Source organism: Ascidia mentula, chromosome 3, assembly GCF_947561715.1.
Source record: "Ascidia mentula chromosome 3, kaAscMent1.1, whole genome shotgun sequence".
In the NCBI taxonomy this organism is placed as follows: Eukaryota; Metazoa; Chordata; class Ascidiacea; order Phlebobranchia; family Ascidiidae; genus Ascidia; species Ascidia mentula.
The window spans coordinates 409,308-432,673 of NC_138568.1; the positions used below are offsets into that span (position 1 = coordinate 409,308).

The 23,366-nt window shown below is 38.9% G+C and overlaps 2 protein-coding genes across 3 annotated transcripts; one reads left to right on the top strand and one right to left on the bottom strand.

Annotated features, from left to right (window-relative positions):
• The first annotated feature begins 3,015 nt into the window (after positions 1–3,015).
• LOC145893889 (uncharacterized) lies at positions 3,016–17,341 on the top strand. 2 transcript variants are annotated; one of them, XM_082982262.1, is made up of 33 exons: positions 3,016–3,132; positions 4,673–4,914; positions 5,139–5,266; positions 7,131–7,243; positions 7,418–7,476; positions 7,622–7,755; positions 7,931–8,015; positions 8,179–8,420; positions 9,060–9,186; positions 9,294–9,605; positions 9,720–9,881; positions 9,994–10,110; positions 10,291–10,432; positions 10,753–10,965; positions 11,135–11,217; positions 11,271–11,356; positions 11,425–11,529; positions 11,583–11,637; positions 11,698–11,780; positions 12,439–12,545; positions 12,815–12,974; positions 13,199–13,367; positions 13,480–13,588; positions 13,768–13,903; positions 14,231–14,431; positions 14,630–14,770; positions 14,887–15,057; positions 15,195–15,300; positions 15,399–15,634; positions 15,735–15,852; positions 15,940–16,055; positions 16,112–16,224; positions 16,577–17,341. In XM_082982262.1, exons 1-33 carry the CDS (start codon positions 3,114–3,116, stop codon positions 16,690–16,692), a joined length of 4,506 nt encoding a protein of 1,501 aa, XP_082838388.1. In that variant the 5' UTR covers positions 3,016–3,113; the 3' UTR covers positions 16,693–17,341. The 2 variants fall into 2 exon arrangements, with proteins under 2 accessions (XP_082838388.1, XP_082838390.1); XM_082982264.1 differs by having other exon boundaries at positions 5,139–5,245.
• A 40-nt stretch (positions 17,342–17,381) lies between these two features.
• On the bottom strand, positions 17,382–23,002 carry LOC145896139 (long-chain-fatty-acid--CoA ligase 1-like). Its single transcript, XM_082984999.1, has 14 exons — positions 22,814–23,002; positions 22,507–22,621; positions 22,058–22,125; positions 21,693–21,894; positions 21,273–21,481; positions 20,989–21,117; positions 20,826–20,929; positions 20,559–20,667; positions 20,024–20,154; positions 19,577–19,692; positions 19,112–19,380; positions 18,753–18,869; positions 18,466–18,666; positions 17,382–17,841 (listed from the first exon to the last, which is right to left on the bottom strand). The coding sequence occupies exons 1-14, from the start codon at positions 22,952–22,954 to the stop codon at positions 17,704–17,706; spliced, it is 2,049 nt and encodes a 682-aa protein (XP_082841125.1). The 5' UTR covers positions 22,955–23,002; the 3' UTR covers positions 17,382–17,703.
• Positions 23,003–23,366: the final 364 nt, after the last annotated feature.

The window sequence follows — 23,366 nt, forward strand, 5'->3', positions numbered from 1 at the left end:
GTTTACTGTTAGTCGCTAGATACACTGCGAAACGCACTTTATGAGCACTGCACGCTCCTTGTGTGAAACTCCTGTTATTGCCGGTTTTGTTGCATTCTTGTTTGTTAATTCCAGGGCACCATTTTTCTTCCCCGTTTGAATAAGCGTATATTCTCATCATATTCTTTCCAATTTAGCGCCAGAAGCAGCAGTCATTTGGTTGTTGACGCTTACCAGTTGCTATCGTTAGCCAACACTTGTGTGTGTGTTGAAGAAAACCACAAAGTGGCTTGTTTGAAAACCCAAGAGGACTCCCCTATATACCGCCTGGCTCTTGCGTTTTAATGCTTGTGTCAATCCCGTATTCAATGTAGCAAAATAAACCTCCACGTGGCATCTGCCCCCAACTTGTTTGCTTTTTGATAGAACCGCGAGATGTGAGATGTTTTCACGCTTGCCAGGCTTGACTTGAGGTCATCGTCAGATGGGAAGAACCTCTTTCTCCAAATATTTCATCTTTTCTGCTCCACTTGCTTGGAGGTAATTTTTAACCGATATTGATCCCACGAACAAACTGAAGGTCACCGAATGTACAAAAGAAACATATGGTCCCTGTTTGAGAGAAATCCCTGCCATGAAACCGTTTCGTTTCCACGAAATCATTCTGCAAAAGACCAAATACACGTTGCGCCATCTCGCGGCTAATTAAACGTGTATTTAAAACAGGCAAGGTGAAGATTTTTACGGATTCCTGAATTGTATTCTGCCGTTTGTCCGAATGATTTCGCTATGGTTGATCACGTAGTTGAAACATGGGGTTTTAGTGCTTGCTTGTGTTAATACTTCCACATATCAGCTGAAAACATATAAAAAGACTTGATTGAGAGTTCCCACGTTATGACTAATTTCACACCGTAAACCTCAATTTTAGTGAGCAGTGTATCCTGCAATAGTTTGTATAATTATCTGTGTATAGGGTGGAGTTTCTTTCAAATACTTTTTTCACCAACCAGAGCAACACTTTTCATCAGTAAATCCCAACGCAAGAGTTTCATACTTAATAGTTGAAAATTATGTGGAAGATCAAAGATGGCCTGAATTTCATAACTTCCAACTCATTATCAAGTACTCACTACACGTTGTCCAAACTCCGCCTGCTAAACAACAAGGCCCTATTTCAATAATCAGGATGCAAAGTGCCATCGCTTTTATTGCGTCATAACTATAGTGTTTGTGACCTGGCAGGCGTTAATCGTTTCAATGTGAGAAACGTGATGTTCCACTAATAACTGTTCCGCCACTAACGTTTTTGTTTCTTCTCAACTGGCGGATGGTGCAGGATCGCGTGCCGCTATTCCACAAATATTTGCTTCGCGTGACTTCGAGCTGGAAACGACGCTATTCCAGGATAGCGAATGGCCGATTGTTGCGTCACAGTCACGTTACAGATTGGGTTTGATATGTTTCGAACGTGACTCTTCTATGGACAGTTTTCCATTGTGCCTTTGTCCAGTGTAGAGCTCCACATTTTTACCAAAACACCTGCCTTGGGTTTTGTTTTACTCCCTGCAATGAAGTGATCAGTTAAAGGTTTGACCAACATGAATAACTAATTTTATATTTTGTCCTTTAATGCAGATGTTATAATATCTGTTAATGTCACGCACCCGCGTAAATGTTAATATTATATAACTATCTTTCAACGATACTGAGTCATAAAGGTCTGACAATTAACGAAACCAGACCATTTGTACTGTGACCTGAACTACTTGACGAATGCACATACATAGTATATGGAAGTATTTTCAACCAGCACGTTTGTACCAGCCAACTTCTGCATTCGTGTACGAATTGACGCAAGTATAGTTTGTTGCCACCTTTGGACATATGATGCAATACTTTAATTATGTCGATGTAATATTTGGTACGGTTCTTTGAAATTCACGAAAAAAAAACGATACGTCGTCGAGCCAACTTTATACGCACTTTTGTGTCGTCAAAATATATTAAATTTGGTAAGATTTCTATGTAATTTTAACCTATTAACACTAGAGGCGCCAAAAAGTTTGTGGTTAATAATTATGTTTGTTTTGAGAGCAAAATATTTTGCGTAAACATAAACTGAATATTTTGTATGTTTCTACGTTTTTTGTCATTGAAATGCCCAGAGAATAATTGAATTGAACTTCATCATGTTGAGATTGAGAGATTTTTCGTTCAAAATCGATAAAAAGTGGTGTCGATTTGTAAAAGAAATGTTGTCAGTTTTTTGCAAATTCCTGTGATGGAAAAAATAAACGTAATATTCCGCGGGTTACCACTTAGCCTTTATGTTGTTGTGGCAATTGTGGTGTTAGATGCCCAGTAGGCTATTTCTGAATTAAAAAAACATAATCATAATGGTTTACATGCAAACATATTAAACCTATAGGCCTAATTTGTTTGCAATTTATCATTACAATTTTCCCCAAGATAGTTGTGTTGGTTTTAATTATGGTGGTGGTATGTTTTGCACTGTGGCATGTTTCAATGTAACCCTGTTTTTGTAACGAATCGTAAAAATCAAATAGTCAATCCTATGTAATTAAAGCTGGAAGTAAAGTTTCAGCAATTATCCGTAATCTTGTGTTGAAGCAAAAGTGGTTTACCATGTTTCTTTAAGCTCCACAATAACATTATGGATAAAAGGTAACCTGATACGGCGAGACTTCTCGCACAATAACTCGCCTTCTCTCTCCCCTGAGTTTTTCATCTCCCATTATTATAAAATCAGTTCATTCAAGTAGTTGCTGCAGTTAAAATAACTTTTTTTTGCAAATTAATGGGTAATTTTCTAAACTTTGCTTAAAATGTTAACTTTATCAAAGACTTCTCCTAAGATTTTTTTAGCATTAATAATTTTTGTTGCTATTTTAAATATTTGTTTTTCCTTTTCTTCAGTTTGATATTTTGTTGCTGGGCACATTATTGTTTGATTATTTTTCTCATAAAAAATCAGCAGAAATGACAATAATAATTCTTTTTACTATTAACTACAGGAAATATTGAAACATGTTTGAAATGTGACTAACTGTCTCTTGGAAATCCAGTGAGTTACCTTTGTGTGAATAAAAGGTTGTGACTTTAAAGAAATCATGAGCACGACAGAGGGGTGTGAGTAACTGAATAAATTTCAGCTTTATTTACTTTTTCAATTTTACATCACTTCCCTGTGGTAGCCTTTGTGCACCAGACAGGTCACACAAACAATGTATTTTATTCCCATGTTTTTGTTTGCACAAATGATTTGTTCGAATTTCATTACATTTGTTGAGCAAATGAGCTCACTCATCTGGTGTAAATCCTCATTGTTTGTAAAAACTAAATGAGAAATAGTTTCCACATCAAAATGCACTAAAAGTTTTCTTAGATCTGGGTCTGAACTTGTGATAGATTTACCTTTTATTTAACATTTATTCAGAAAAGAAAATTTAACAAAAGCAGTGACCTAGATGCAACCATTACACGTCTGCTTAGATGTCCCACAGCAGTTTGTTTAAGAAGAATAACCAGTAGTTTGCAGAGGATTTGTATCAATTAGGCAACAAGCAGAGCAAGTTCAACACTGAGTTGGTGTTTCCTATTGTGACGTGTAGTTTTTGAAGTAGAGAGTCAATGTTTGTATAATGCTCTTGAGCGTAGGCTGCTACGTGTTTGGCTCCTTCCATACAGCCCGGGTGTTCAAGTACACGCTGAAGGACTGCCTGACAGACTATTCTCTCTGTCTAGCCCATGTTCAATACAACTGTACACGTTGTCCATGAAGCCTGTGCTTGTAGTTAGGTTGACAGATTTATCTCAGTTTCTGTAAGGGATTGTATTAAAGCCATGAAAATGTAGTTTAGCAGCAAGACTATACAGTTGTTGATATTAAATCCCATCACTGTCAGCAGTTTGTTTACATGTGAATTATTGAGCCAGAGTTGTGTTTACAAGTAGTGACTTTTGAGAAACCTTGGTAAATGCCCACGTTAGGGATACAGCATGAATTTTGCATGCGTTCATGCAGTGAACAGGTACTAGGTGAAACGCACATGTTAAAATCATAATCAGAGTGTCTACATATAATTTTAACACAACTATAACAATTAAAATATGTTTTTGTTGTTCACCAAACTGGCACCCGAATATTTGCGGTAAAAATGAATTATGATGGGGAAATTACACGCGGACGTTTTGAATATTCACAGAACCTTAGTGTTATCAGTTGATAAGGAAAGGGGGTTTTCGGATATCTTGACACTGGCTTAAGTGGAATGAATCATCAACTTTTCAAAGCTTTACAGAGAAAACCAATTTGATATAAATATAGAAATTGTCAAATATATTAGGGTTGTTTTGGAAAGTTTAGAAATGGAAAGTTGTTTGTTTTGTCTGTCACCATTTTGTGTCAAGTGGCATTTTTAACATTAAACATCATTGTTTTGTTTATAAACCCTTAGTTTCTCACATGATATTTGTTTTTTTATTGCTGTAATATAATCTTATAGTTTGTAGTTTCTGATCATTTGCGTTGTCACTTTAAACTGTGTTTCTGTCGTCAAAATTTGGGTAAGAAATATCACAATACTGGTAGGGTGTTAAAGTGTTTAAAATTTTGCTGTAGTGCTTAATGTTCCAGCAAATCTGTTTAAATTATTATTTTTTCCTGAAGGTAAATTGCAAGATGGGGAGAATGAGGAAGTTCTAAGGTACGGAGATCCCACTTATTCCTCACATTCCCTGCAGGAGGAGTTGGTGGCTTTGAAACAAACTCTCAAGTTAAAAGAAATGGAACTTGATGATCTTTCAACTAAACACCAGCGCACGTTGAGCAATCGTAACTTGATTGAGAGCGAGTTAAAAAAGATGCAGGAAAAAGTGGTTGCCGCTGACAACAAGTTGACAGAATTTAAGGTGGGAGAAGAAGTTGTTTCTTGGTCAGAATTGGATTCTCTGTAAAGCTAAAAAACAATACTACAGATTTTGATATTTTTTTGATGAATCCCAAGCAGTAGGCAGTAACAATGACCACCCTTGAATTTCATTACTTAAGTAGAAGACAAGCTGTCAAGTGGATCATTGTTTTGTGTCGACCAACCCTCACATTTTCACAACAATTATTTCATGTTGTTTCTCAGGCTGAGACCGAAGCCCACCTGAGACAAAGTCAAAGTGATCAACAGGAGCTTGCGATGATGAGGAGGAGATCCCTTGTTGGAGGCGGAGGACAAATAATTACTCAGATGTACGAGACCATTCTCCTCAGGTTCCTCACAACTTCCTTCATATGTTAATTGAAAAAAATTATGATTTCCTTCAAACAACATGGCAGGGTTGTTTCAAGTTGAAAACCTCTGGGAATATTCAGGTTTTTTTTGTTTGGGTTAATTGTTAAGCTGATTAGAAAATCAAACTTGCAGGATTTAATTGTTTACAAAATTCATTTGTTTCAATGCAACAAGATGGCTAGGAAAGATTACAAGAGATTTGTGCAGCTTAAATTTATTGATTTACTTTTTATTTGAGTTCTGCTAAACGTCCTGCTTGCTTGGATGACAGTTTGTGAAATACATGTTTTCTAGGTAGACAATGTTGTAATTTTCCATGTAAAATGTGCAGCTTGGTTAGTCATCACTGTACTTAGTGTTTGTATGTGGTTGACACTGGACAAGTTTACCTGTTATTTTGTAACGCTAGGGGTTTAAACTTCATGCTACAGAAATATACAAGCAGTTTCTTTCAAAAGCAAATTATGTGCATGTCATTTACAGTGGCCCCTGAGTACTTAATTCACTTTGTCGATGGGTGAAATGTAAATATTTGACAGATATTAATAATTATCAGAGGAAAGGCTCAACCCTGAAATTGTGAGCACGAAAGCCCCCTATGTAAATATGTTTTGGCCTTGTTCCAACATTATGGCGCCAAGTCGCATGGGGTCACATCCGTTTCTGTCCTGGACTTTGTTCATTAAAAAGCTTTTTTACCTTCAGTATTATGTTGTATTGCATCATATGCAGTTACATGTCCTTACGATTATATTTTATTTAACTACTTTTCATACTAAATCTCAATTTTGTTTCTATGTTTTCTTTAGTCTCGGGGTATGATTTAGATCATTTTTTGGTTTAAAGCACTTGGAAAATTAAGTTAACAGGAAAGCCCCTTAATAAAAGTGGCGGTGTTCTTTGTTCGATATTGCAACACATGACCATGTTATGAGTTCCATGGATTAATTTCTCTGACTTTTTTATGTCGTGGCAAGACGTTTAGGATAAACAAACCATCAGGGATTTTAACTGTGTTTAACTAAAGCTTTAGAAGGCTTTTTGCAGGAGTAGTGGATTTGAATCTGACTTATGATAAGATTAGTATTGCGACAAACCACAGTGGAATCAGCTTTATCTTATTGAATGTTTGATCTGAAATTGATCATTGTTCATAATTTATTCAACTGCTTTTGTTATTTGCAGCTGGCGTGGGACATTATGTTATAAATGTGTCAGTTTAGTTTCAGACTCAAAAATAGAAAGTTTTTTTGTGCAGAGATGTCAGCATTTGTATCAAACTTTTCCAAGTTGTTATTCTGGTTTGAGGCAAGCAGCAAAAAAACTTTTTTTGTACAATTATGAAGGGATGGAACAGGGACAGTCAATATTAGTTGTTAACAATTGATCAAATGCCAGTTTCATGTACATGTGACCATTCATGTACATGTAATTGCTGGAATCGATGTTGCAAAAGTTATACAAACTGAATGTAAGTATGGTTAATGACAGTTGTAGCACCACTTCACACTGCTTGTGATACCAATAAACTGTTTTGTTTGTTTAACATTTATTCCCCCTTTTGACCTTTGGTGTCTGCAGCGAATCACTGATACTTGAAAAGATCATTTTCTAATTGAACCTCTTGATCCCCAAGTATTCGAATATTATTTTCAACAAAAACCACTTTGTATTTGAATTATTATTATATTTTTGTGAAAAAAAATAATAAGGAGAAAACATTACTGCTGAACTTTTTCACACTTGACCAAACCTCCTTCACAGGATGGTGTGGGAACATTATGTTGCTGACGACACGCTTTCATTACTAATTCCTTCATGGAAATCACATTTATATTGAAGGTACGAGGAGTTGAGTTCTTCCCATGAAGAGTTGCGACGGCGACTCGTGGAGGAGACAGACTCTCGATCCAAGATACAGAAACAACTGGAGAACGTCACCATGCATAACCCAGGTATCAACAATATTATAGTTATTATGTTCGAGGCACTAATTTCACCGTCACATGTTTCTCTGAGCACATGTGGACAATCTTCATAGTTTTTACAAACTGCAACATTCCTCTTATTCACGATAACTCTGCTCAAATGTCATAAGTTTTAAAATAATGAAAGGATTTTCCTTTCAGACAAAGAGTCGATGATCCGACAGCTTGAGTTAATGAATGAAAGGATGGAATCGTTACAGGTTTGTTGCTCTTGTTAAGCATACTCTCTTAAAATTAAATTAGTTGCATAGGAACCATGTAATTGTTCTGAAACAAGATGTTTTTTATTACAAAATTTCACTTTTATTATATAGTTTATTTATAAATTGTTGTTTTTTGTTGCAGAGGGATTTGGCGAGGGTTCGAGATGAAAGGACGAACTACAAGAGAGAGTACGCGCTTGTTATGAGCGAACGAGACAGCGTCCATAAAGATATGAACAAGCTGCAGGATGACTTGGCTGAAATGGAATCCCAACTGTAAGCAAATCTTGCTTTTTCAATTCAACTTGTGAATCCAACCAAACTACCTTTTCAACCTTTAAAGTTTTAACAGTAGAAACACGTCATATTCTCAATTTATTTCATTTCATTTACTTCAAGTAATTTGACTGATATGTTTGTGGCAACAACAATTTTTGTTTGTTTTTTTCAGAAAACAGTCAGTTGCCGATAAACAAAAAATGCAAGAAGAATTGGAATCAACGAGGAACGAACTTGCAGCGTTTCAGAGGGGTTCCGTAAGTTAAACTTCCTGGAGAATTAAACTTAAAAATCTATGTTAGAAGCATGTATTCAGAAAACATGAATAAATACAGCAAAGTAATTGTTTTGTTCACCTACATTTATACACACATCGCAAATGTTCAACTTTTTGGAATAAATTAAATTTCTTGTTCACAGAATTCATTAGTTGATATCGCCGGTTTGAAACAGGAGCTTTACGCGGCTCAGTGTGAACGTAAGCAAGCATTACTCGAGAAAGAAACTCAATTACAAGAAGCTTACAATGCACGGAAAGCTCATCAGATCGCGATGGAAAACATAGAAGTGACCGCTCTAGAGAAAGAAACCCTCCGAGCAAAGTTGGAAATCACAAAACAAGAACTTATCGAAGCCAGAGATGAAACAGAAGCTGCCATCAAGTAAGGACGAAAGTTTATGGAATTATTAAAGTAGGAACAAAATTTCCAAATTGTCAAGATGTTTGGTTGAATATGGAGAAAGGTGCATTGTATATGTTATACAGGGGAATGCTGGTGAAACGTTTTTAACAAATATATTACTGATAACACAACCAAAACACCATTATGTTTTGTGCTTTTTTACACCAATAATGACAAATCCCAAACAAATGACTCACGTTAAATCCACTTGTTGAACTTTGAAGTTCAACTTCAATTTAGTTTCCACAACAGAGAAAAAAACCAGTCCTTTAACACAAGCAAGCCAATACACAAAAACCTTTAACATGAAGTGCTTTGGATTGGCGACAAGGGCTTGCTTTAACTTCTAAGAATAAAGTGTATTGACCGGTTCCATCTTGAAGTGCTGGTAATTAACTTGGTTAAGGATATCACAAGAGCATTTGGTTTCTGGGCAAGGTTTTGGTTTTGAAAACATTTCTGTCAAACAAAAATCCTGAGGAGAAATTTAATGAAGGAAACCATTGTTGGGATTTATTTGTTCCATGAAATTAAGGTTTTGTGTTGATTTAATAAATCTGCTCAGTCATTTCCTATTTTTACATAAAACACAATAAAGGGGACGTTTTTGTGTCACAGATGGCGAACTTTGGCGTTTTCTGAACGCGATAAACTTGGAATCGAGCTCGAAGAGAGTCGGAGAAATTGTGACGTCATAAAGGAAGAACGCGAGAGGTTGGTGAAGCAACTCGAAGAATCTGTGAAGGTGAATTGGGTGGCTGTTGTTTTTAGGCTATCTGGGACGTTGATGTCTTAATTTTTGAACTTGAAATCACTAAACGCTTACCTTGTTTATGACGTCATATTCGATAGGAGCATGACTCGACAAAGGAGACGAAGAACAAGATTATGGATGAACTTCGCGAAATGCAGACGCGAATTAAGCTAAGTCATACTACGACAGCGCACAGCAATGACTCGGCAATTGACGCTGGGGATTGGGACGGCTTGTCGCAAGATGGCGCCTTTCACCAGAGGATCTTGGTTCGTCTGTTGCCAAGACAACGTGATCTGACGGTCGATATGCGCCCCCTAGTGGCGTACTCGGCCTGTGAAGGTGTTGTAAGCGGAGATAGATTAATGACAGTGAATGACGTGTCAGTTGCTGATTTGTCTATTCATCAGGTGGGCTTTATATTCCAATGAATATGTGATTACATCTTGTCCATTAAAACCTGTTGAACTTGACTAAACTCTAGAAACCGAATCACATAGAAATGTTAATTAAACTTTTCTAAGATCCGAGAGATGATGACCCAGGATGAGATTTGTGAGGTGAGGTTGGAGAGGACTTTCACTCTACAAGATGCTGCTGGTAGTCATGACAACGTCATCCAGAACGGTTACCGGGTGATTTCCCCGGATCACAAGAAGAGGAAAGATTGGAAACAGGACGGGAAGGTGATTCATAGAAATCTTAAACCAACATGTCATATGTATTATGATCTTTATGTTATATTGTTGAGGTTTTCTTTGCTTAATTTTCGTGGTTTGAACTTGATATTTTATCCAGGGGGAGGAAACCAGCCCACGGTCACCTGACGCCGCGTTATCAAGCCCAGAATTCCGTAACAAGTCGGACGCATCATCCCCATCCTACGAACCTCACGCTAAAATCGGAAAAAAGAAGGTGAGTGTGACGTCATAAACCGTTTTGATGTTTTCGAACGATTGTTGGTTTTCTTCAATGTAAAGTGGAGGAAACTTCTCGTTCGTCGTCTTTTATAAATCCCCCATCTCCTATTATAACTTGATATTTTGTCACTTCAAGCAAATTACTTTCAAATAACATTCCTTCCTTTGCTTGCAGACTCGATTCCCTTGGCGGAAGAAATCAGGTAAAACCAGCGACACTTCTTCCACTAGAGGGAGCAACGGAGGGACGTGGCCTCGTGTCGTTGACAGTCAATCTCTCACCAATATCATGTCGACCAGTGGACAAGCTACAGGAGGTACAGGGTTAACTAACGCGTTTAACCGGTCGGTTGAATCCCGGAAACCACGTGTTTCATCTTTGGCAAACTTAGAACAATTCCATGTGTAAAAAAGTTAACTACTTTAAATAAACAAACTAAAGGTAGATGCTGATGGGCAAAACACATTTAACAATAACACTGATGATGGACACAGTTGTGTTTGAAACGCCTGCTCAATATGTTTAGCAACTTAGCTTTAGAACTAACAAATTGGTGTAGGTTGTTGCCAAACTACTTGTGTTTTAAAATGTTGTTGGATATTTGTTGCGATCCACCGAACAACCTTCACCTTTCAGGCCGTCTCTCAATATTCATCAAAACCCGACCCCGACCAACAATTAATTCCAACACTTTCATGCCACCTGGTGGACAAAGTGCCGGTCACACTCCACCTACCGCCATACGTGGTCAGCCAAGCATGACACCCGTCTCCCCCAGCTCCGGAGATTTGAGTTTCCGTGGTCACGTGAGCCCATCTTCATCGCCACCTAGTGTTGTTTCACAACCTGGTAATTATGTTGGTAGTTTTCGGGTTAAATCTGATCATAATTGTCTGGGACAAATTATCGTCAACTCCTAATGTGAAGTTTTTTGGTGATTTTAAGTTGAAGTTTTAGTTTGAGGAGGTGTTGGGTTGTAATGATGATTTTTGTATTAAATGTTCCTCACCCACTTTAGTTGTTCCCGTTCGAAGCAATAAACGATCCCATCCACGAAGAAAGACACGCCCCCTCTCCGCCCCCATGCCTCCCAACCAATCAGTGAGTGCCACGTGTTGATCCATATGTATGTATTTCACATACTTTGTGTGCAGGCAATGCAGACAGTCAACATCAACAATAACAATGTTGTCGCAACAAACCACTGGAAAAACGCGGGAAACTCTGATAACCTGAACACGTGGGTGACTTTCGTTGTTTTGTCGAATTGTTAATTGTTTCTTCATAATACGTATAATTTTACTGAAGATCATTAAACCGTGACCATGCGGTGACCAATGAGTTGAACCAAACTCGTCCAACCGTGACGGTTACGTCAGAAACTCCACTGACCGCCACTCCCCTTTCACAAAGGTAATTTGCTTTATTACGTCACAATCGTGCAATCTAACAACTCTAATACGTAGGTCGAAATTTTCCTACACCCGACAACAAAGTTACCCGGAAGTGACGTCACAAAAGGTAGACAATGATTACCATGCTCCATTTCTGACGTCACTAATATGTTTTGTTGCGTCACAGAGCGTTTCTACAACAAGCATTCTGACGTCATCAACCACTTCGAAGAAAGCTTATTCTCTACCGAGACCCTCCAACTCTGGAAGGTGAGGGGAGGGGGGATTTAAACTTCCAAATTATCACAAATTTGAAAATAGTTTTTCCCAATGAAGTTCCTGGTAGTAATGCACCGAAACAGCAATTTTTTTATTCTGCCGAAACCGAATATTTGGCAAAAGTTGCCGAATTAATTCGGCCGAATAAACCGAAACTAAATTTATTCTAAAAAAAAAAGTATTCTTCTCCTTAAACGCAGTAAATTTAAACAAAACATGTGCTGGATTGGACCTGATCCTATCCTACAGCCTTTTATTGGCACTGAAAGAATAACTTCGACTGCTGTACCAAATACCTAAAGTTGATTTTAATCATTTCGATGACAAAAAAAATAAAACGAACAAACAATCGTGCTATTTGAACAATGATTCTAAACTTTGCGTAAGTGTTGTATGCAGTAAAAAAGTTTCGGTTTCGGTCGAATTTTGCTAATATATTCGACCGAAACCGGATAATCACAAACACCTTAGTTTCTGCCGAATATATTCAGCAAACCGAATTTTCGGTGCATCCCTACCTTCTGGGAAGATCCAGGTTTCAAATGCATTCATTAAATTAAATTTTTAATAAAAAATAAAAAAAAACGTCATCGTTTAACGCTTCAGAAACCTACGCACAATATATGTAATATATCGTGTTATTCTTCAGCCGACCTTCGTTGAGCGTCCGCCCGAGCACTGCACGATCCCGAACTCTACATTCTCAGAGAATAAGAATGCCATCGGATGCGTCGGTCGGTTATATCCCATCAGAGGGTGGGTATTTATCAGATAATATGGGCAGCTTTTCAACCATTGGTTAAACTTTGTGGATTCACGAATTATTTTCTGATTTTAAATCTGCACTTTCAACTAATCTGCATCCAAACTCGTGTTAGATAACAAATTATGCACTTTCTATATTGTGTCCTTAATCGTTACGCACATTTTATTCATGAAACAATCACAAACTGCCGTTTTTATCCTGCAGCTTAAAACCATGTTCCTTACAGTTTGTACGTTATTGTAACCCCCGCATATTTCAGGTTCGATCAGTTTCTCATCAGACCGGAGCACTCCCAACTTGTTCCAAGCCTCTCCGGACTCAAGTGCGGTCACTGGAGGGAGCAGTAGATCCACGTCACAAACGGATGCTTCGATGAGTTCATTGAGCGTTGGATCTGGGGTTTCATCAAGAAGCAGGAAGTAATGCAGTGGAATTATGGTTTAAATTCTGCCGTAGGGCGTCTCTGTTACTTAACTGCTATAGTTTCCGAGTGACACACTAATTTTTTATGGCGGAATTACTGATCTGTCCAAGGAATAACTTCTACTGATAAACGTATGGGGGATTAGTTGTGGCACAGTGGGGGCTGCCCCCCTTCTAATCTTTCTGGAAATAGTTGTCTTAATCCGTACCATTTGTGTAGAATCCACCCCAGTAGCGAACCTCGGTATGTGGGAATGATAAAAGGGGCGGAACCGATCGGGATATCAATTGTTAAGAGTGGAGACAACAGTGGGATTTACGTTTCAAGAGTTACTGAACACAGTTTGGCTGCGAGGGCAGGTCTAGAATACGGAGACCAACTTCTGGAGGTTCGTCAACTATCTCGTTTTAAATCATTAAGTCATAATTGAAGTTACAAACCACCTTATACAGATCACTATTATTAGAATGTGTTTCAAGTAAAACTTGTTTTTCCAACAGTACAACGGAATAAATCTCCGCAGTGCACGGGAAGAACAAGCCAGGGTTATTATGAGTCAAACTCAACCTGGAGATACAATTAAAATCCTCGCCCAGTATAACCTGGAAAGTAAGTGAACTTTAATAACCCCAATACTATCAACAAACTTTCTATGCCTTGAATTTGAACCCAATGTCAAATTATTTGACCTTAGGTTGACCCCATTTTCTTTGCATGACCGACAGTAACCTCTCATTGTTAATCATTTGGGAGTCGGCGTTGCCGGAAAGGGTTTATTTGTGTTTTAGAATACAAGCAATCTATTGAGTCTAACTTGACGGACACGCTTGGCATCACACATCAAGTGATGCGTGACCCGCCCCAACTTTTATCGGATGAGCGGGAGGAAGGTACAATTACACCGGACGCGACACCAAGAGCCAGGTTCGGATACAAAATATGTAACGACATGTCGGATATTTATTTCCCAACTTCTCACGACCTTTAACATTTTCTTTTGTTTCAATTCGTCACGTAAGTGTATTATAAAATTCACACAAAAAATCAAGCAATTGGCCAATAATAATTCTGTGAGCTGGAGACAGTTTAGCACACTGTTTCAACCAATCAGGTCTCATCAGTAACCGCAAGGTTGGATAGTTTTATCTGGTTAGTCAGTCTTTAGGATCGTCGTCAGTCACCAAACTGCGCTGGTGATACCTCATTGGTCGAAACAGTGACACAACTGTATTTAAAAAATCCTCTCTGCAGCCCTCACGTGGAAGAAACACTTCGCTCGCAACGGTTGAGTGAACCCAGATACGTGTTCCTGAGTGGTGGATGTAGTCACGTGAAACTTGTTGGTGGTAATGCTTACGGTATTTACGTCACTTCCGTCCAATCAAATGAGGACACGTTGACTCAAAGTCCGTGTGAGCTGAGGGTCGGGGATCGAGTTATCGAATTTAACAGGTGAGGGGGAGGTCACCACGTGATTACTGCGGTATCTCGTATGAGGGTATTTACCGTCTAGTTTACCCTGTTTGACTTCAACAGAATATTTGTGTGGATTAATTGTAAAGACGGCGATGACGTCAAAACCATAAATATCACAAACACTTTTGTCGACAATTTGTTTTGAAAAACACGATAATATTTGTTCCATTTCAGTGTAAAGTTCGACAACACAACTTTGGAAGGTGCTTCCATTATGATGTCACAAGCGACCAACAGTGCATCATTGTGCGTCATATACGAACCAAATAAATACAAACAAATCTACGCAAACCCTGGAGACTACTTTTACGTGAGGTGCGTGGGTATTTGAATACATGCAGTTGCATATATGTTGGACCAGCTTTCTTCTTAACATCCGTTGAACGTGGAAGCAGTCAGAAATAAACAAATCTTTTCATCCTGCTCAACAGGGCGTTATTCGACTACATGCCCGAACGTGACAACGTCCTTCGTTTTACACGCAACTCAATCTTATTGGTCGAAAACACCTACCCCGACTACACTGTGGGACACTGGGTGGCGTGGTTGGTTGACGAGCAAGGTGAAAGGTCAACTAGAGGTCGAATTCCAAGCAAACTTGCGTAAGTTTCAACTCTATGTGACCTTTGGTTTGATTGAATAATTGTTGTCAATGATTGATTTGCTTCGTATGTTATGTACTTTGCATTCATAACAACGATGAAATACGTGACGCACAACTTCATTTGTTACATCACAGTGTGGAAAAAGACAACTCGTCACTAGCCCTTGATGACGTCACATCGTCAACCGGAAGTAACTCGGGGAAACGCTTGAGTGGTTCCGGCCGTAGAAGCTTTTTTAAGGTTAGTTCAGTATGGAATTCTAATGTTAGGATTTTTTTTAAACTTGGTTGGATCTTGGATCAATAAAGTACAAAAAAATCATTTGTTACGTCACACAGCGACGCAAACCACACCGAAACTCTTCACGCTCCAGTGGAGACGTTCGTGTTATGAACAAATCCGTCTCCGAAACTTCGATTGAGTCCGTGACGGAAAGCGGGATTGACCACACGGTGGCGTACCAGGTCGTTGAGAAGTACAACAGCGACACCAGACGGCCAGTTATCGTGTTCGGTCCTCACTGCGCGGGGGTGGTAGAGAGACTGGCACGTGATCATCCAACACAGTTCGTCAAGTGAGTCGTTTTGTTGACGTCACAATTTATACTATGACGTCACACCAGCTATGGTTCAGTTAATACTTTTGTTGACTCATCAATTGTGATTGTTACGTAGATGTTCGAGTGCTCAAATGACGCGAGATGATTCTCAGAGTGGAATAATCGAAACTCATCTCGAAACCGGAGAAACTCTCGTGCTCACATGCGACACCTTGCGGAGGACCATGGACCAGGTTTGAGTGAATCCAACCTTGTTGGAAATCCCAACATGGAATACTGGTGGTCGAACCTCACCTAAATGTACACAAATATATTCCCAGTTCCCCACAAGACACGTCCTGCTGGAGATATCCCCTGAAGCCATCGACCGACTTCACAACATACAGATTTACCCAATCATCACTTTCATCAAATACAATTCTTCAAAGAAAATAAAGTGGGATTTCCACACATTAACTTATATACAAATAAACTTAACTCTTAACACCACAGGGAGAGTCAGGATCGTTTGTACCGGGAAAAGTTATCTGGGAAACAATGTAAGGAGATATTGGAGAGATGGAGTAATGTTGAACGCAAACTAACATCAAAATATTATGGCACAGGTAAAAATATTGGTTATTTCCATTGTCTGTATTGTGGAACGTTAAATTCTAATATTGAGATGCAATCGTCATTATCTTCCAATATTATTTGTTTTAATCTTTCAATCGTTTCAAGTTAACAGATTTTCGATACAGATTCTTGCGTCTTGGAGATTTTAGCGAACAATAAAATGTATGGAGAAGGTTGTTAGGAAGTAATTGTTGCTCTGTGAACACCCTGACTTTCTTGCGAGACTCATTCTTAATTCTGTCAATCGCCAATTACATATTTTCCATTGTTCTTTTTTCCTTGTGATGACGTCATACGTTTTGTTTATGACGCAGTTTTTACCAATTGTAATTTTTGTTTCAGTTTCGATCAGCGGTGGGACTTCCCCTACAGTGGCGGGGAAAGTTTCGAAGGTGGTTTCTCATGAACACACGAAAGTTTTGTGGCTTCCTTCTAAAAACAACCCCCTGCGATATTAACACCCCCCTCATCCGCATTAAAAGACCCCCACGTAAACCCACCCCAACCCAAACAAAGTTGCTCCCATATGTTTTATCATATTATAACAAGATTTCAATGCACTGAGCTGTAAACCCCACAATTGAAAGAACCCCCCTTCCCCCATTTCATGGTAAAGTTCTAAACATATCGAGTTTTTATTTTTATTTCAATAGTTTTGCTGCAAGCAATGTACGAATACTCAGCAATGTGTTTAGTTTTTCAATTGTAAGCGAAAAAACTCGTAATTTCATATTCAAGGTGCTGTTGCTGGATAACGGTGCTTACCCTAAATTGCAACCGCTGTAGCGTTAGATTCGCTTCGTGTTTGATTTCATGCTGGGTTGGTTCTTGTTTTTCCGAAGCTCGAGGAAAATCTTTCTGGTGGAAACGTTTCGGGTGCTGGAACCCCTTGTTGCAAAATAATCCCAGACCAATGTGGTCACCGAATTTCAAAGTGTTAAGTTTTAACGTCGGAAAACCTACGATGACGTCACTGAGGGTATAATTACGTCACACTTTGACATGTTTTTGTTGATGGTTCATCATGTTGGTGCTATTTCTTTCTTTTTACCTTTTGTTCGCTGCAAATCACGTGACCAATTAAAGCACTGTGTCTGTCGCTTCAAAGTGTTGTGGTATGATTTCTATTTAGAGATTGGTTAAAAACTTTATTTGCATCCATTCAGTTTAGCTCCACAATCGTCAGCAAGTTACTGGTATTAAAAATAGTTTTGTAAGAAGAGCAAAAAATAACAATACATTTATAAGTGTTACGTCACCATGCTTATTATAATCAACAGAACGTGTTTGCGTCATTGCGGAATCCACTCTCAAGAATGAAACCATTGTTCACTGCGATAATTTGAATAGGATAATTACACGAACGGTTATAAAAAAAAACGCCACAGAACATGATGAGGTGAAACAGGGACACAATAATAGTTAATGCAAAGTACACCTAGAATGTCTGAATATCGTTCATTAATTACTTATTGTAACCCTTCATAGAGCTTCTCAATCTGTTCCTTGTATTTTGCTTCAACTTGTGTTCTCTTGGTTTTGAAGGTCGGGGTCAAAAGGTCATTCTCGACACTGAACAATTCCATATCCAACCATATCTTTTTCGGCTGCGCATGAATTGATAAAAACATTAGCGTGTGACACAATGTAATGTTGAAACACCCGGATGTTACTCGGGAAACACTTTTATCAAAGCCATGAACTTGTTTAAGTCAATTAAAGATAAAAAATAAAGTTTTTGCAGGCTTGACCTGAAATTTTCAAAATACAATGGGGTTGCTAGGACCGTAGGTGGGTAACCCCCCAGCTATAATATCCTGTACTTCCCCAACAATCCTGTGCCTCGCGCCAACACTTGGCGATGTTTGACTACAAGTTACAAGAGGTGTTCAACTTTTCTACCTGAAGATCCACATGCGGTTTGGAAACAATTTCGGGAAAAATGAACAGGGAATTTATATCTTTTTTCACCACATTTTGTAAAATATTCACATAAAATTGGGAGATCAAATATTTATAAGGAATTGCGCAGATGCTGTTTTACAACGCTTCACTTATTGTCTTGAGCAGCAATGGTTGTCGGTCATTTGCGCTGCTCCCCTAAATAACGACGAGTTCATAGATTGGGATTTAAATGTTATGAATTTTGGCAAACAGGTTCGCGTCTACTTGATTATGATTCACAATCACATACCGCGATTCAACTCGATCGAATCTACACAATAACTCACCATCTCGAAGGAGTGAAGCCCTCTGAGTTTTCCAATAGCGCAGAGATCGTCGTGGATAAGTTTCACCACTGATTCTCTACCACACAACTCCTCATATGTCCCCTTCTGACCCCTTGATGAACACCACTGAACAAGCGTCTCACTATCCGGGATTACCACAGCTACGACGCTCGACTTTAAACTCTGCCCGTAGACGAACGCCTGGAATTGTCACAAAACTTTAGTACGTGCTTTTATACACAGTAAAACCTGACCAATCGTGAGCCATGCGCGCTCTTCACAATTACCTGAGCAACGGCTGGTGATTGAACGAGGACTTGTTCTATCTTCTCAGGGGCAATGTATTCGCCCTGTGCAAGTTTGAAGATGTGTTTCTTGCGGTCGATGACCTTCAGTGATCCGTTCTGTAAACATTTCAAAACTTGTTTTTGAAACCAACCCATTACATACCTACTTATAGACATAGACTTTTGAGTGAAGGAACCCTAACTTCTATATGTTTCCTAACTATGGCAGTTGCGGGAATGATGCCTGCTGATGTTGTGGGCGAAATATATTTTTGTGATTAAAGATCAACTAAGCTGTCTGTATATGTGACCTCGTACAAAAATATAACACTAAACCGCATATAACCACAAATACCCACCGGTAACCACATTCCCACATCCCCAGTGTGAAGCCATCCGTCCTCATCAAGAGCTTCCTTCGTTTTCGCCTCATCTTTGTAATAACCCTTGAAAATATTCGATCCCTTTGCACATATTTCTCCTTTCCCGTCTTTAGCGAAGTAGTTTTTCTCGGGGACGTCAACCAACTTTATGTGATTGCACAGAGCAGGGCTTCCAACACTTCCACTGTAGTAATCACCAGGAACCGACACAGAAATGGCAGCGGTTGCTTCCGTCTGTCCGTAACCTTCGCATGTAAACGTTCGCATTATGCGTGGGAATGGGTGTTGTTTATGAGAAATGTTATGGCGTAATACGCAAATTAGCTGAGTCCAATTAAACCATTGTTAAAATGAAATGAAACCAATGTACATTCATAAACCATTGTTTAGTTGCTGACTTAAATAATCCAATCTAATTATTGTTGAATTGCGGATTCTTACCTTCGGTAAAATAAACTCCCAGCGCCACTCTCATGAAGTTGATGACGTCAGTCGATATAGGGGCAGCCCCTGTTATGGCATACTTCAACCGTCCACCAAGAACATTTTGGGTTTTTCTTTAAAAAAAGCAAGAAGACTTTAAATTGGTGACGCGAATGTATTCGAAATATTGCAGCACCGCGGCTCTTCTGGCAAAACTTTTATTATATCGCCGTTTCGGCCGACATGCAGCAGCCTCCATCAGGACGAATACAATGTGAATAATACAACGTGGACAATATTAAGGCGCACAAATTTGTCCACGTTATTTTATTCACCCTTTCCATCAGCAGTAATAATTTATATTCGAAATATTCATTGGGATTCTGTCAAATCAATCGATCTTGTGTTTTTGTGTTGAGTTCCAAATTCTTAATCAGAGGGAATTTAAACAAAAACTTGTGTTACCTGAAGACAAGCTTATCCCAAATCGTTGACTGCGAAACTTCACCTTTCTTCAACTTTGAGAGTTTCGTCTTCATACCTCTGTTGAAAAGAAATCTACTGATCGCTGGAGCGGCAGCAACATTAGCTGTAATCTTCGCAAATAAGATTATCGATTAAACTGTGGTATTCTAATGTGGAGACAAATAATACAAGAATATAGAATAGAATATGTTGCAGAAAAAAAAATTTGCTGCTGATTTCAATGTAAAAAAGATAGGACCATGAGATATGTTTAAATCCAATTTAGTCAATGAGAACAAAGCGTACGTTTTCTGCAATATGGGCCAGTCTGGAGTTACACCAACGGCGTCATTCAAACTGATGACGGCATAAGTTCTTGCCGAAACATTTTTCAAACATGACAATGTTAATAACAGTATGGGCCGGTCTTTTTATACTCAGAATTATGAGCAAATCAGTTAATAATGTTCCTGCTGGGTAAGTCTGTTTGTTGAGTTATGAGTAAATCCGTGAATGGAGTTCCTGAGGATTTTACCTTATCATAGATGCGGTTAATCAACCTCGGTACCATGGCCATTACGGTCGGTCGCAATGTCGTCACGTCGCTTAGCAACAACTTAATATCTCCTTGGAAAAATCCAATGCTGGAATGAAAATAAATAATTTTTTTTGTCCTTAAAATTATTGAAGCGCTTAAAATGCTTCAAAATCTTTTTTTTCGACTTGCGTTTAATTGTTTTTTTGAATTCTAAGCGTTGCCATTTCTGAAATGTGGTACTTGTATCGTCTTCATAAAACGTACCTGGCACCCATGTGGTACATCTGCGTAGCCATTAGACGCTCAAAAACGTGAGCAAGCGGCAGAAACGAGATGTAGACGTCAAAATTGTTCATGTCGAGGAAGTGCTGGAGGAAAACATTGTGAGTTTCGATTGTTTTTTCAGGTAAGATTTTGTCCAACTTACGAGCTTCCCTGCGCCGTAGATTCCACCATGGTTTGCAACGATATTCGCGTGCGTCAACATCACTCCCTTAGGGAGTCCGGTTGTTCCACTTGTGTAACAGATCGTGTGGAGGTCGTCAGGTTTGGGAGGCTGAAAATTTCGGGTTTCATTAAATTTTACATTTTCTTATTTTATGAGTTGGCCGAAACAAAATTTGAATTAAAGGTAATGTCGGTTGTTGAACAATTTTGAAAGCATTAATTCGTTGCTGATTTTGCCAAAGGAAATAATTCTTCTTCTCTCACCACAAACTCCTTCAGATTCTGTTTTCCATTTTCCATGACCTCGCTGAAGGTCATGACCTTGACGCCACATTCTTCCGCTATTTTCTTTGTGTCGTCATCAACCGGTTCCATTACCACGATGAGTTTGATGTGATATTTGCCTTCCTTCACAGATTTCAGCAACAACCCAACCTTTTTGTTCGTGTCGGTCACAACTAACTGAAGGTCACCTGATTAAACGAGACTTTCAAGTTCGATTTTTCACTTTTTATCTAAATTCTGAACCGTAGTTGACCAAAGGTACAAAGACAAAGTTATGGTTAAAGTTAAAGGAAACTTTGTCACTCGAATTTTTACTCGCTTTTGTCTGACGTTCGAGAAATAAGGTGTTAGGCCTTCTTGTTACCACTGCGGGTTTTTGTCACGTCCGACGATACTTACACTGTGTAACGATATGATCAATCGCTGCCGGTCCCAACGTATCGTACAAAGTAACCACAACCATAGAGAAAGAGTTGCAAGCTTGTTCTGTTATTTTCCACTCGACTCTGTTTTGAGCGAAAATTCCAATGAACTGGGACGGGTCGGGTTTGGCGCCCTCTAGCAGTAGACCTGATCCAAATTGCTGGGATCGATCTAGGACCTGAGATCGCACACGATAAAAACTTAGATAATTATCTACTTATCGATCTAAATTACTGAAAAGGGCATCTTATTAGCTTGGGATCGATGAATATTAAATTTACACCCGACAGACTCTTGTTAGATGGTTCAGAAGTTAATTTCAACATTCTGCTTCTCCTTACCTCTTGGTACGTGAGCCACGAGTACGGAGCAGTTGGTGACGCTCTCCAACCTATGCAAGGTCCGCCATCTGTAATACAGGTTGGATCTTATAGCGGATTACTTTGGTTCAACTTATCCCACGTTCGCAACCAATCACCCAACAATTAGTAAAATATGGAAAGTTTCTAAGGGCGCAAAAAACTTGGAGTTAACTAATATTAACAAAAAGCCAAAGCTAATATTCTACAATACATTATCTAATTTGATTCTCAAATTGCACAGATGATGAACGCAGTCGTGTCAGAAACGTTTGAATATAATGCAGCATATTTCTCGAAGAAAGCTAGAATATGAACTTATGGAGAGAATATCACGTGACCACCCTTCGTCCCCATGCAACCCAAACCAGAAGCTAAACTGGCCGAACTAAAGTAACCAATTTTAGATAACTGAAATAGTTGAGACTTACTCGACCGCTCCAAACCAATCAGGAAGTTCTCATGAAGAGTTTTAACTTTCGGGTCAACATAATGAAGGATATTCCCCTTCTCGGTCAAGGGAGATCCCCTGATTACTTCGCTGTCCTGTTGAAATGAGTGAAAAAATTACTTTGGTCAGTTGTTTAAGTTTAATGACGTCACGCAGAATAATGACGAAAGCAGACGGATTTCTTTGCAAACAATGCGAAGAGTCGCTATGGAAACGTTCAGTGTAGCCGGGTTTTTACAACTTACCAATATATGATCATGGTATTGCAGCTTAAAACACGAACTTACCCCTACTGGGATGGATTGCTTCAGATGAAATTGATCTAAAGGAATCCCTTTAAAACTACTAAGTGGATCCTCCTCATCTTCTCGTGTTCCTGCGGCTTCTTGCAACGGTTGTTGGGCCGATGGTTTTCGTTCTATCGACATTTTTTACTTTTTGGAATTTTTAATATTTTCTACGTGGGGTTTTGTTGAAAACCTGCAAAAAATAAATAAAGTTTTCTGTTTCAGCTGCGCCTGTTTTTAGGTCGTGTTGTGTGACGTAAACCTGCATATGCACCGTATACCATCTCATCTCCTGATCTAATACACACGTATGGTTCAAAATCCATTTAGTAAGCCATATAAAAGTTTAATGATGCTACACAGTAGCTGTAACATTATCCAACGAAGCGACAGCAGTGTTGCAAGAAATATGGCGGTCACGATATTCGTGTAACGTTTGGTGACCACTCTATGACTGCGTGAGCTGACCAAAGCAAAACTTATAAATACGTGACTATCAAGTAGACGACTTCAGCCCTGCACATAATGTTGAAAACCTCGCAGTTTAGAAGTG

Bases quoted from the DNA above. Each gene is read 5' to 3' on its own strand.
- LOC145896139 (XM_082984999.1), bottom strand. From the start codon at position 22,954: ATGTCGATAGAACGAAAACCATCGGCCCAACAACCGTTGCAAGAAGCC. The intron at 21,118-21,272 runs GTGAGAGAAGAA...CGAAATTTTCAG, and splicing joins AGAATCTGAAGGAGTTTGTG to CCTCCCAAACCTGACGACCT. The intron at 20,155-20,558 runs GTAAAATCCTCA...TTATTTGCGAAG, and splicing joins TTAACCGCATCTATGATAAG to ATTACAGCTAATGTTGCTGC.
- LOC145893889 (XM_082982262.1), top strand. The intron at 13,904-14,230 runs GTTCGGATACAA...TCCTCTCTGCAG, and splicing joins GACGCGACACCAAGAGCCAG to CCCTCACGTGGAAGAAACAC. The intron at 16,225-16,576 runs GTAAAAATATTG...TTTTTGTTTCAG, and splicing joins ATCAAAATATTATGGCACAG to TTTCGATCAGCGGTGGGACT.